Below are 13,633 nucleotides of genomic sequence, written 5' to 3'. Positions count from 1 at the left end.
GGGAGACGCAAGAAAAGAACAGAAATGTGTTTTTAAAGCCTCATTTGCATAGTAAAATGAGCATGTAAGTGTTTACTCTGACCTATATGGTTATCATTAGGGAAGGGACCTATTGTGAAATGCTCCTAGGCTCTTTTTCTTTTCTTTCTTTTTTAAAGTCCTCACTATATGCAGCCAGTACTTTCATGATCTAGTCATACATTTGTTCAACATCTTTTCATCTGTCATCTTATATATGTCTTTCATCATATCATTCCCATGCTCAAGAATCTATAGTGATTCCCTATTGCCTATTATATCAAGTTAAAACTCCTAGAATTCCTCCCCTACCCCCACAATCTGGTCCCACCCTACACATCCAATTTTAATCTTCCACTACTCCCCAACATGTATCCTCAGATTTTCTGGGTCCAGGCTCATATCTTCTATACCTTCCATCGTCATTCTTTCAATTCCTTCAGTCATGTTGCTCTCTCAGGTGCCCACTTCTCATCTGACTCTTCTATGAAGACTTCCTATGAATTCCAACCCCAGCAGAGATATCCCTTTGCTTTCTTAAAAGCTTTGACTCCTTGAACAGCAGCATGATGTAGTGACAGAGGGCAAACAGCTTAGAGCTAGCAAGCCCAGGGCTGATGTTTAGTCATTAGGTGACTCTGGGGCAGCTGTTTAAACTCTCTGAGCCTATTTACTCATTTGCAAAGTGAGATGGTTGGATTAGATGGACTTTAATGTCCCTTCCAGCTATGATAAATATACTATTTTAAATAATATATACTATTATTAAAATTATATTATTATTATACTATATAGTATGTATACTATATATTTTTAAAATATACTATTATTAAAATACATTTAATACATACACTACTGCTTTTAATTGTGTACTTTCTGGTATTGTTTATTCTTTTTTTGGTGAGTGTTTATCTTTTTCCCCAATTAGATTCTAATTTTTAGATCTTAGACTGGGTACAAAGTCCCTTTCTTATGATTCTTTGGTGTTCTCTCAGAGACTCTAACATAGTACTAAGAAAAAAAATCAAGCATTCACTATATACCTAATAACTGGTCATTAACTTTTGTCCTTTATATTCTTTACCCAAAGTCTGTTTTGCATTTTCATCTGCTAAGTCCTACAAGCCACGAGTCCCATTTGTCTAAGTGATTGTACGAATACTAGGGCAGTGCCTCATAAAAATAGTTTTTCACTCTTCTAGTCCTGATAATCAAAGCAGGGACTCACCCCAGGGTAACCTAGTAACCCTGACAAGATTTTTTTTTATCATCCATCTATCCGTCTATCCATCCATCCATCCATCCATCCATCCATCCATCCATCCATCCATCCATCCATCCATCCATCCATCCATCCATCCATCCTATCTATCTATCTATCTATCTATCTATCTATCTATCTATCTATCTATCTATCTATCTATCTGTCTGTCTGTCTGTCTGTCTGTCTGTCTGTCTGTCTGTCTGTCTGTCTGTCTGTCTGTCTATCTATCTATCATCTATCTATCTATCTATCATCTATCAATTATGCATCTATCAATCAATCATCTATCTACTATCTGTTGTGCTCTCCGTCTGTTTTTCTGTCACTAAGGGCTATACCTTAGGTGGAATAATCTGACCTTTTCACCAAAGCACCAAATTTTAGAAGGTGCAAAAATTCAGCATAATAATAGTAATAACTAACATTCATATAACTTTTCAAGGTTTGCAAAGCAAAAACATTATCTCAATTGATCCTTATAATAATCCAAGAAGAGAGGTGTTATTATTATCCCCATTTTACAGCTGAGGACACTGAGGCAGGCAGTGGTTAAATGACTTGCTCAGGGTCATATTTCTAGGAAGTGTCTCAGGTAGGCTTCAAATTCAATTCTTCCTGATTCCAAGTCTGGCACGCTGTCCACCATTCTACCAAACTGCCTTTCCACAACAACCCTAAGTCACTATAATAATGAATTCCCTTTCCCTCTCTGATGGATTTGGGACAGAATTTTTAGCTGCTTGTTCCAATGTGTTTAGTGCTTGTTGCCCCAAGAGCAAATTCGGAATTTTAAGTCATGGCGGCTCTGTGCTCCAAGGCTCTCCACTTGTCCCTGCCTGCTCCAGAGGTGATGAGACCCTGTCTTTAAGAAGCCTTCCTTAGCTCTTACACTTATTGCCTCTTTTTAAGCATGTTTTACAACCCAAGGACGTGAAGGATGCTACAGAGATATAAATTTTATGGCAATAATAGTTATGTCCACAAGTCCCAATGCCATAGCTCTGTGGTATGAGCTGGAAGCAGTTCTCTTTCTATGGGCTGGAGGACGATCTCCACTTCACTGCTTTCCCTCCATTGACTTCCAATAGCATGTGGCTTTTGAGTTGAAGGCTAGTTCAGTGCTGATTAAGTACATCTGTACAGAGGGATTTTCACATTTGTCTGAATTATGAATGTTATAACATCAACCACAGGTTTATGATGATAGCAAATAACATGACTTATTTAAATGACTCTCGGTTTATGACTTATTGTGTTGTCTGAATCGGTCTGCAAGTCTGGAACACACAGACGTGGGGTAATAAAACTTCCCCTGGCTCCCAAAATGCCTCTTTGAAATTACTTAATTGGGCAGCCTGTCTCTGCCAGCAACAGTGCTGGTTAAAAATATCTAAACAGAAAGGCAATGGTTGTGTCTCTCTATCATCAAACACGATTAGGTTGCTGATATGCAGCTGCTGCCCATTCTGATCCTTGCTCTCCAGGACTGGATTGGAATTAACCCCTTGGATCCTAATGTACTTTCTAAGCCACCTACATATACACCTCATAAGATAGCCTTAGCTTTAAGCTTCCTTCAAAGGAAACTATGGTCAATGTGATTGTTTCTAACCATAGCCTGCTACAAATTTGTAGGCCTACATGCAAGATGGTAAAATGCTATTCTTGGCATCTACAACACGTAGGGAAAGAGGGAATTGTCAGTACTGTTCAGTATTTATAGAACATGCAAAAATATGTAGTCCTTTGCTTGGCACCATGTAAGGTCACAAATATTCCCTATTCACACTAGGAGCTAGCAATCAACCACGCAAAGGACAAATAATAGTGGGGATTAGGCAACTCGATTCAGACAATGAAATAAATTTGGAAATCTAGGGATGGACAGAAGAGCTAAATTCAATGGGCTATGGTACAAAAGAAAAAGCCAGAGGGTGAGTAAAATGGAACTTGGGACAGTGGCATGAGAGGAGAGAAATTCTAGTCAAGGGAGGTTGGGGAGTCTTCTTCTATGGAAATTGCTAAGAAAATATCCAGAAACTTAAAGCCACTGAGTCGTTTTTGACTTTTCCCTTTCTCTCAATCTGCTATATTCAATCAATTGCCAAGTCTTAGCAATTTTTCTTCTGCATCTGTCTGTTGTTTTTTTTTAATTAGTCATGTGTGATTCTTCTTGTTCCCATTTGCAGTTTTCTTGACGAAAATACTGGAATGGTTTGTCGTTTCCTTCTCCAGCTCATTTTACAGATGAGGAAACTGAGGCAAACAGGGTTAAGTAACTTGACCAGGGTCACACAGTCTGAGGCCAGATTTGAATTCCTGACTCCAGGCCTGGCTCTCTATCCACTGTGCCACCCAGCTGCTCTTTACCTCCTCTGAACTTCTACAGCATTCCCTCCCCTCTCCCTGTCTAGGCCCTCATTTCTTCTCAATTAAGTTAATATAACAGACTCCTGACCAGTCTGTGTGTGTCTAGTCTATGTCCTCCCCTCTCCATTCTTCACACACACCATGTAGCTAAGATGATGTCACTTCTCTACGTTTTAATTTTAGTGGTTCCCTGTTGCCTAATGAAGTATAACTCTTGGTTATGGGATTCAAGGCCACCTGCATTTTGGCTCTACCCTACCTTTCTAGCCTCATTTCATATTGTTCTCCCTCATGTACTCTGTGTCCCAGCCAAACAGAATGTTCTTCCCTGCTCCCATTCTTTCTATATTTTGTCCTGATTTTTTGTCTCTGCCCATTCTTCATTTATTGAAGGCTCTGGCTTCTTTCAAGACCCAACTTGACTATTGCTTCCTCTGCAAAAACCTTTCTTGATATTCTTCTCACTTCCAACCTCTATCCCTTCCCAAATACCTCATTGAAATTTGTCTTGATCTTACAATTGCATTTATATCACTTTCTTTTGTATCAGATTTATTTTTTCTAATAAATAAGATACTATTAGATTATAAATTACTTGTGAGTGCTGCCTATATCTTAATCATATAGATCTTTGTATTCTCAGTGAAGGCTGCAAGGTGGCGTTGTAGATAGAGTTCTGTGCCTGGAAAACTTATCAAATTTGGCCTCTCAGACATTTACTAGCTATGTGACCCTGGGCAAGTCACTTAACCCTGTTTGCCTCAGTTTCTTCCTCTGTAAAATGAGGTGGAAAAGGAAATGACAAACCACTCCAGTATCTTTGCCAAGAAACCCCAAACAGGATCACAAAGAGTTGAACACAAAAAATGACTAACAACAAAAATTCTCAGTGCTTTGCATAGGCACTCCATAGCTCACAGAGGTTAGGTGTCTTGCCCAAGCCAGCAGACACCAGGACTGGGATGTTAATCCAAGCCTTCTTGACCTTAGGTCCAGTGGCCTCTCTGATAAACATCATGCTGCCTCCCAAAAGGTACCATTATCTTTGAAATTTGGGTTGAATGTAGATTTGCATGGAAGTGGGTGAATGATCCAGGCCCCTACCATACCTAGAACTTCAGGTCATTCTCCCTTCTAATTCTGTAATCTCCTCTTTTCTACTATAGGTATCTAAACATCCCTAGCCAAACTTCTATGTTTCCTCCCCGGCTTCATGGTGTCGTAGTCAGAGTGAGAACAAGAACAGGGCAATGGTTAAAGTGTTATTTATATTGGGTGGGAATTTTAGAAATGAAGTGCTTCTCTCTCCTTTTCCTCTGTGTCTCTGTGTCTGTCTCCTCTCTCTGTCTCTGTTTTTCTGCCTCTGTCTCTTTCTCTGTGTCTCTTTTATTCTGTCTCTGTCTCTTTCTCTGTGTCTCTCTTTGTCTCTGTTTTTCTGTCTCTGTCTCTTTCTCTGTGTCTCTGTCTCTCTCTCCCTTTTAGAGATACTCTTTGGAAAAGAAAAGTGGCTACAAGTTGTGACAGTTCTGAGCTGCCAAAGCCTGGATAGACGTGTTCTCTTGCTGTACTTCAGCCACTGTTTGATTCCCTCTGGGCCTTACTCCTCCCTACAGCCTTGCAGATAACCTGGGCTGTTGCCTTCTAAACACTTAATCTGATTACTCCTGGTACAACCATGGCCCTGAGAAGAGGAGCCAAGGAACAAAACACCCCGCCAAAAATCACAGCTCTCTTACTGATTACTGTCCTGTTTACCCTGGGGACTAGTGCTAGCTTTCTAGAGTAGGAAGCACCATGACTGGTCACCACCTAGTGAAACAAATGGGATTCTCTTTTTTTAATGTTTTTCAGGAGTGGAGGAACCTTCTGAGCTAAAACGAAGTTTCTTATTAATTTCCTCAGTGGGATTTGATGCCAACACAGGGGTGATGAACATCCCCTGCTACTCTCATCTCAGCAGGATCTCACCTCTCTCTTGCTCTCAACAAAGGAGATGATCAAATGAAGGGTCAGGATGAGAGACTGTGACTTAGGGAAGTTACAACAGGGAACTTATTGAGTGTGAGTGTATGTGTGTATCTATACATGTGTACATGTATGTGTATGCATATATCACACATACACACACATATATGGAAGCTAAGTGGCCCAGTGGATAGAATAATGGGCCTGGAGTCAGGAAAATTCAACTTTCTGAGTTCAAATCTGGCCTCATTTTGAGGCCTAGCTGTGTGACCCTGGGCAAGTCACTTAACCTTATTTGTCTTAGTTCCCTCATCTATGAAATGAGCTGGAGAAAGAAATTGCAAACCACTCTATTATCTTTGCCAAGAAAACACCAAATGGGGTCATAGAATCAGACACAATTGAAACAAATGAACATCAACAATATAGATACAGATATGTGTATATGTATAGTTATGGATATATTGATTTCCCTCCCTATCCATCCATCTAGGTTTTCATTCTAATATGTATCAGCTAAGTGACCAGTGGTTCTCAATTTTTTTCTGAACTAAGGTTTTTTTTTTTTTTGGAGGGGGGAGAGTAGGGCAATTGGGGTTAAGTAACTTGCCCAAGGTCACAAGGCTAGTTTTTTGTGTTAAGTATCTGAGGCCAGATTTGAACTCAGGTCCTCCTGACTCCAGGGCCAGTGCTCTATTGAACTCAGTTTTCTCATTTGTAAAATGGGGATAACAGTTCTTGCCCTATCTATAATTCACAAGGGTGTGAGCAAAGGGCTTTTGTAAATTGAAAAATACCATCTAGATGTGAGCTAACATTATTACTCTCCATAGCAGTTGGGTTACCCTGGAGCATTGACTGAGCTATGCAGAGAAGTCCTGAGCAGCAAGTTTTCTGTCATCCTCTTCTTTCCCCTCAGCCCTCTTACTTTCTCCCACCCACCACTCCAGACTTACGGCAGAAGTCATATGTCCGCCAGGGGCCCACCTCCACATCAGCATTCTTACAAGCACTCGAGTAGCGGGCTACCGAGTCACAGAGCTCGGATTCATTGCCCCCACTCTGGCACAGGCGAAAGAGGCAGGTCCGGTAGTAGGCAGTGACATTCACAACCCCGTGGCACTCTAGGAAGGAGCTGTTAGAAGGGTCATTGATGATGCCACACCGGGAGCGACTCCGGTAGAATTTGAGCAGCTCTGAGTCATTGTTGCAGGCCTTCAGCAGGTCCCCACACTCCCCATTGCAGATCTCTTCGAAGGTCGTCCAGCTTTCTAGGAACACTGCTACATTGTCGGTGCATTTGCCATTGGGGAAGCAGAGCTCATCAGTGGCATTCCCGTTGTAGAAACCGCATAGTCCCCCAGTGCAATTGAAATAGAGAGTGGACAGCCGAATGTGCAGCACGCCCACGTCTGAGTACTGGATGGTGACAATTCCCTTGGACTCCACAGTGGTGCTGTTCTTGTTCCGAAAAATTTCCAGCTTCCCCGAAGAATGGAAAAAAGGTAATTCCACTTCCTGACCATTCAGCTGGAAAAAAAATCAAAGCATCACTGTCAATGTGATGACATTTAGTGAGCAATGCACCAGCTGCTTATATAATAAAGCCATGGTCTCCTCTGACATGTTCCATCTGAGAGTAGCAGCAAGAGCTCGCATGTATGTAGCCTTTACAAAGCATTCTCCTCACAGTTTCAGGAGGTGTGGAGTGCAAATATCCCCATTTCACAGATGAGGCAGTGGAGGCTCCAAGAAGGCTTAAGTGATTTCCTGATGGTCACATCGCTATTAAGTGGTAGGGCTGATACAGAGACCCCTGTTTTCTAACTCTAAGTGAAGGAGTCCTCACACTATTGTTTTTCCTAGAAGATGACATTCTCAGGAGAACTCATGTATAAGCCCACATTTCTTTCCATGCCTTGTCTTTTCTTTCCTCCCTTGTCTACTTTCCCTAACTTCACTTGGTGTGGGGGCGATTTTGCAAGGACATTGAATCATCCATTTCCTTAGACCAAGGGCTGCCTAAGAAAAGCTATAAATCAGACGTATGCCTTTGGCCCAGTACTTCTCAGATGCCCAGATCCTCTCTGAGGGTGTTTCCTACCCTCCTGGGCATCCCTTTCCTTGGGTGGAATCTCATTCTCTTTCGCCATCTTCTTGGCTTCAGCTCTGTTCAGTCAAACTCACCTCTCTCTTCCTTACAACATGATAATCATCTATAATCCAATTGGGCAACATAGAGGATGTGCTAATAGGAAGGCAGTAGATCCCAGTCCTCCCTCTTTTTTCCAGGTAATGTGTATATTTTACCATCTATGAATATTATGTATTCTGTGAATATTAGTACTAGAAGGGACCTTAGAGAGCAGTGAATCTGTAAGGAAACTGAGGCCCAGGGAGGCTATGTGATTTGTCCAAGGCCACACAGTTATCAGTTATCTTCTAGAGTTACTCACCTGGCCCTTTTAGTTCACTCAAAAGCTTTCCTTTGATGGTGAAAATTCAGACCGAGTAGGAGGAGAGAAAACAGGCTGGTAGTACCAGGAGAGGTTGATGGAAAAGATATTTTTGTTAGACAAAATATTTTAGTGGCCACCACATTATTTGCCATAGGCAGCTACCTTCTCCATCTGAGTCTAATGTTGGCCCAGACTCCATCTGCCTCATCTGAGAAAGCTTAGTCTTACAGTGTTCTATGAGGGCTACAAGTTGGGAAGGGCATTTTTTCCCCAGAGCCCTCTCACATGTAGAGGCAGTCATGGTCAGAGGCAGGAAGTCACATAATATAATATGATGTAATATATAATATAACACAACATAACACAACACAACACAACACAATACCACATAACACGACATAACATAACGTAACATATAACATAACATAACACAACACTTTTATTTATGAATGATTCTCACAACAACCCTGTGAAGATTGTAGGGCAAATATCACTGTCTCCTTTTTTCAGATAGGGAAGCTGAGGGTCAGGGAAGTTCTACGACTTGTTTAAGGTCACACCACTAGTAAGTAGATGAGTCAAGATTCAGACTCAGATTATCTTACTCTAAACCCGGCACACTTTCCATTGCCCATTCTATGCCCCCTGGATTGGTTTCAATTCAATGACCTTCAGAGACTGGCAAGCCCTTCTATTTTCGGTGGAACCACAGTAAGCCTATTTAAGCTCTTTCTCAGAAGTAAGTCTTACCCTGATTTCAGATGCACCAATCCCTCCAATCTTGATCTCCTGATCAGCTACCTGTATCCGAATGCCTCTTAACCAGGTTGGACCTGCATCTGGTTTCTTCTTATTGATGTCAATTTCCACGTAATCAGGTCTCTCAGGGCATGTCTTCAGGAGGGTATAGGAGAACTCCATGGGGAAGGCATAAGCAACCCCATCAAAGGTGTGTAGCACCTGGTTTTGACTCACAAGGCACACAGTCTCTCTCTTGGGGAAGCAGCCCTGGTAGCCATCCTCCACAGAGCAGACCTCCCCCTCACGGCAGGTCTTATTAAAGCAATAGATGTCCCCGCCCTCCTCGCACAAACACTGCACTGTGCAGTTGGCGGTGGCCCAGAAGAACTCCCCCATGGTATAGTAATGGCCATCAAAATCACAGCCGCACTTGTGCAGTGGGACACACTGGCTTGTGCTGAGGACGAAGCCTTCATTACACTCACAGCCCTCGGTGCAAGGCGTGAGACAGGAAAGGGAGGCCGTCAGGTCAGAGCATGTATCTGGACAACTACTAGTACACACGGAGTAATGACTGAAGCTGGGGCACTGGACGGTCGACACTGATCGGGGAGAGAAGGAAGACACCAGGTTAGCAAGTGAATACCACCCAGTTCCAAAGCCAGGGTCTGAATAGGGAATTAGACCTGGGGAAAAGTTATGGTGATTACATAGAATTTAGGTCCAACAAGGGAAAGAGAATGCCAACAAACCAGAAGTCACATCAATAGGTGAGTGCTCAACTGTTTACAGATCACATGCTGAACAAATGATTAGATTGTGAACAACTCCGATCACCTTCAGAAAACAGGCTCATTTACTTGAACTTGACCAGAACTAACTGTATAACTCAATTTACTAGTCGGTAAACAACTGTTATGGTGAGTTCAGGTCTAAAATTAACCCTGACAAGAGTTAGTGTGGTTATCCATAATGATCAAGACTTTTATCAAAGTCTGAATGGAAATTAATTCACCCAGTATACTGAAATCTCCCTGAAGACAGGGACCATTTCATTCCACCCTTCCCTTTCTAGATTCAGTGCCTAGAACAGTACCTGGCAAAAGGTGTTTAATAAGTGCTCATTGAATTGAACTGGATCCATTATCCAGGATGGAAGAAGATTTAAACTACAGAAGCAGACTTTAGGTTAGATTTAAGAAAGAAATTCCTAATAGTGACATTCTTATACACTGGAATGGGTGGCCAACTAAGACAAGTGTCTACTTCATTGAAGATGTTTAAAGTAGAAAAGTTTCCTTTCTATCTGGAATAGTTTGGGTGCTTATCCTACCTGAGGGTGAGTTGGCATCTATAGGGCTTTTGCAGACATAGAAATCTGTGATTTTAATTTTTTGATATCTCCAACTGTACATTTCAGGTATTCTTGGTTGGATCTCAGAAACAAAAGGCCTGGGTTATATCAGGGATAAATTCTAAAGCTCCCTACATGGAGAAGGGGTTAATTGAGGATCTGGAAAAATAGATAGAGAGAAGCAGAGAGTGGCAAGGACCTTCTCCATCTCCAAACATTCTTGCTTCCACTCAAACTAGTCTGTGTACTGTTGCCTGTATATGATACTCCATTTTTTGCTTCCATGGATAAGTGGTCCCCCATGCCTGAGATGAACTCCTTCCCTTATCCCTCTATTGCTGAACCTCTAGTTTTCTTCAAAGCAGTGCTCAGACACCACCTCCCACACACAGGCTTTTTTAAACTCTCCTAATCATTAACACAATATCCCTCTTGAACTTTCTTTGCATGATTTTGTAAGTTCTTTGCATTTGCTTATTTCTCTTTGACAATGTAGTGTCTCCCAGGAAAATGTAAACTCCTCGAGGTCAGGAACTCATTTTGTTTTTGCCTTTGTATCCAAAGAGATCAGCACACTTCTTTATCCAAAAGAGAGGCTTCATGAAAATTTGTTGAATTTGTCAAATCAGAGAAATCCTATGTGGAAATTTTGATTAGAAACTTGATCACAACTTCACTCATTTTGGGGTTGGGCGAGACTAAAGAAGCTAAGTTTGATTCCAGTTTAGGTCAAACCAACAAGCCTTCTCCTCTAAGTTCTTTGATGTCTTGGGAACGGTATAAGATGGACCAGATAGAATTGAAACTATCCAGCAATAGAGCTGGAAAAACAAATTGTCCCTTGAGCCTCAATGAATGAGACATTTTTAGAAACCAGAACCCAAAATAATATAAGGAAGAAAAATCTCAAAGCTTGACATTCATCTGGATACTTCTGCTAAGAGAGCTCAAAATGACTTTTAATATTATAACAGCCTGGTTAATAGTAATTATTGCTTAGTGGAGAAAACCAAAGTCTGGAGAAGGGAAATGTTTTGACAGAACCTTTTGTTGACATTGTGCGTAGCTCTAGGAAAGACTAGGCAATTACTGGGCAGAGCAGAAGGTGAAGAACTGATATTTCTAGTGATTTAAGAGGTAGAGAAGTCAAAATGCTAAATCAGAACCTTGGCTTTCACCCTTAGAACCATGGTCTTGGGTGACCTTTTGCCTTATCTTGCCTGGAACTGGGCCTCCATACATAGTAAGCTCTTAATAGATGCTTTATCAATCTAGTCCTAAAGAATATTTGGAAAGAATCTGGGTTACCTCAGTTATTTGAGGGTTTTGTTGATTAAGCACTATTTCAGTAAATAAATGAGGGAGTCAGATCCCAAAATATTGATAAAGAGACCAAAGTACTGATATATTCCTTATTAACCCTCCCCAATTGGCTCATCTAATCTTCTGTCCTCTCTAGTAGTGGTCAAAATGTAACAAACACTCTTTAACAGGAGGTAAGAAATAAAAACTTTCCAAATGTTGGATGTGGGGGAGGGGAGGGAAATAAGGTGATGGAATAAATACTTCAGATTTGCACTGGGGAATTAACTCCCATTCCCAAATGTTCATGCATATTAGGTCTATTCTAGAGTCCCACACCAACCAGTCAGGGGAGTTAGCTGTCTCCTCTCTGAAAACTCCACCTTGTCATTCAAGCTCCATGACCGCTCTGGTCCCCGAAGTCAATGTTTTCTGTAGCCTGACAGCTCCTTCTCTTTACTCTATGTTTCAAGCTCCTTAGTTTCATCAAGCATTCCCTTGTTCTCAGACTATGAAGCTAGGGAGGGGGGAAGATTGAAGGATCAACTTACAGTCTGGCCTTTATTATGTGGAATACTTCAATCCCAGCCTCACTCCTGGGCAATTTGTCCTCAACAAAAATGTTCTTGAAGGGCCCTGAAACTCTATCTCTGTACCTTTCCCACCCATACAAGGGGATTCTTTCACTTGGATAGGGATGCCAGCTTACCACAACCGGTCTGAATTCGCCAGTCCCCGATTGGAATGCCAAGGGCCTGGCACACAAGGGCATAGGCCTGGATAGCTTGGCAGAGGAGTGTGCCATTATCCCGGACACTGCACAGGTCGTATACACAGCTGTGGATGAAGACTGTGGGATCCACAATGGCCCCACATTCCCAGAGGGGACCATCTGACTTATTGAGGAAACCGCAGTAGTCAGCACCAAAGTAGAGGGCTTCTGTGACCGCATCGCACTGGGTACAGTTGTCTACACAGCCAGAGGTACATTTCCAGTCAGGGTGGTATACTCTCCAGCTTTCTCCCAGATCTAGAACCGATGTGGCTGGCTTCCCATCTGGGCGGAGGAAGTCGTCCAGTGGATTTTTGTTGTAGTTTCCACAGAGCCCACAGGTAGAGTTTATGTAGGAGCCTGGGACGGAAATGGAGGCATAGTGCTGGCCATCAAATGTCACTAAGAGACCAAAATCAGTTTCAACAGCAGTTGACATGCCACTCTGGTAGATTTTCACAGCCCCCAAGTCTATGCTGACAGGCAAAGATGCCACCAGGTCATTAACCTGCCAAAGGACAGCAACAGTTAGAGGCAGGTCAACAGGAGCCAGTGAAAGTGTTTTGCAAACAAAGGGCATGGAAGCTAGAAGGAACCTTTCAGCCATCAAGTCTAACTCCCTCATTTTACAGACACTGAAACTGAGGTATAGAGACATTAAGTAATTTTCCCAGAATTACATAGCTAGTGAATATCGGAGTCAGCATGTGGATCCAGGTCCTGCCGATTCCAAGTCCGATGTCCCATCTACTACAGAGGCAAAGGAAACCCAATTTGTGCCTGATATCCACCAAAAATATTCCAAGGTTCAGACTCTGGGGCCCTACTTTTGTTATGGCATAGCATGGCATTGCATGATTAGACTAGGGTAGGACGAAGGATCCATCCCAGTCTAGAGGACACCCCTGGTTTGCTTTGGAGTGCCTGAATCAAACCTTGGGGCTTTTTCTGAAATCTTCCCTCACATTTTCTTTTTACCTAGAATGTATTCTTTTCCCTTCACCTACTGAAATTCTACCTGCCCTTTACAAGCCAGCTTAGAACAGATTCTTAGAATGGCTGAGATCATCTAATATAACCCTTTCATTCCACAGATGAAAACACTGAGGTCAGAAAAGTGTTGTTTAAATTTCACCCTTCTCTAGCAAACCATCCTCCCTGACTACTTCAGTCCTTACTGATTTCTCTATCCTCTCTTTCTCTCTCCCTCTTCTCTCTCTTCTTCCTCCCTCTCCCTCATTCATTATTTCTCTCTTCCTTCCTCTCTTTCCCCCTCTCTTCTCTCTCTCCCCCTTTTCTCCCTCTCCCCTCTCTCCTTTCTCTTTCTCTTCTCTCTCCCTCTGCTCTCTTCTTCCTCTCTCTCTCTCTCTCTCTCTCTCTCTCTCTCT

At 42.2% G+C, this 13,633-nt stretch overlaps 1 protein-coding gene across 1 annotated transcript in view; it reads right to left on the bottom strand.

Moving 5' to 3' along the window:
* The window catches only part of TECTA (tectorin alpha), an 84,044-nt gene that overhangs the window by 47,085 nt on the left and 23,326 nt on the right, over nucleotides 1–13,633 (bottom strand). Inside the window, exons 7-9 of the mRNA XM_069070065.1 lie at nucleotides 12,183–12,753; nucleotides 8,827–9,419; nucleotides 6,574–7,147 (exon numbers count right to left, since the gene is read on the bottom strand). Coding sequence (XP_068926166.1) covers nucleotides 6,574–7,147; nucleotides 8,827–9,419; nucleotides 12,183–12,753 — 1,738 coding nt within the window. The remainder of the gene's footprint in view (nucleotides 1–6,573; nucleotides 7,148–8,826; nucleotides 9,420–12,182; nucleotides 12,754–13,633) is intronic.

The sequence above is a fragment of the Petaurus breviceps genome, unplaced genomic scaffold, assembly GCF_028583685.1.
Source record: "Petaurus breviceps papuanus isolate PSGF00001 unplaced genomic scaffold, PetGlider_PUasm1.0 90804, whole genome shotgun sequence".
Lineage (NCBI taxonomy): Eukaryota > Metazoa > Chordata > Mammalia > Diprotodontia > Petauridae > Petaurus > Petaurus breviceps.
Note: the sequence above shows the minus strand (reverse complement) of the source record. Positions and strands in the feature narration are given on the sequence as shown.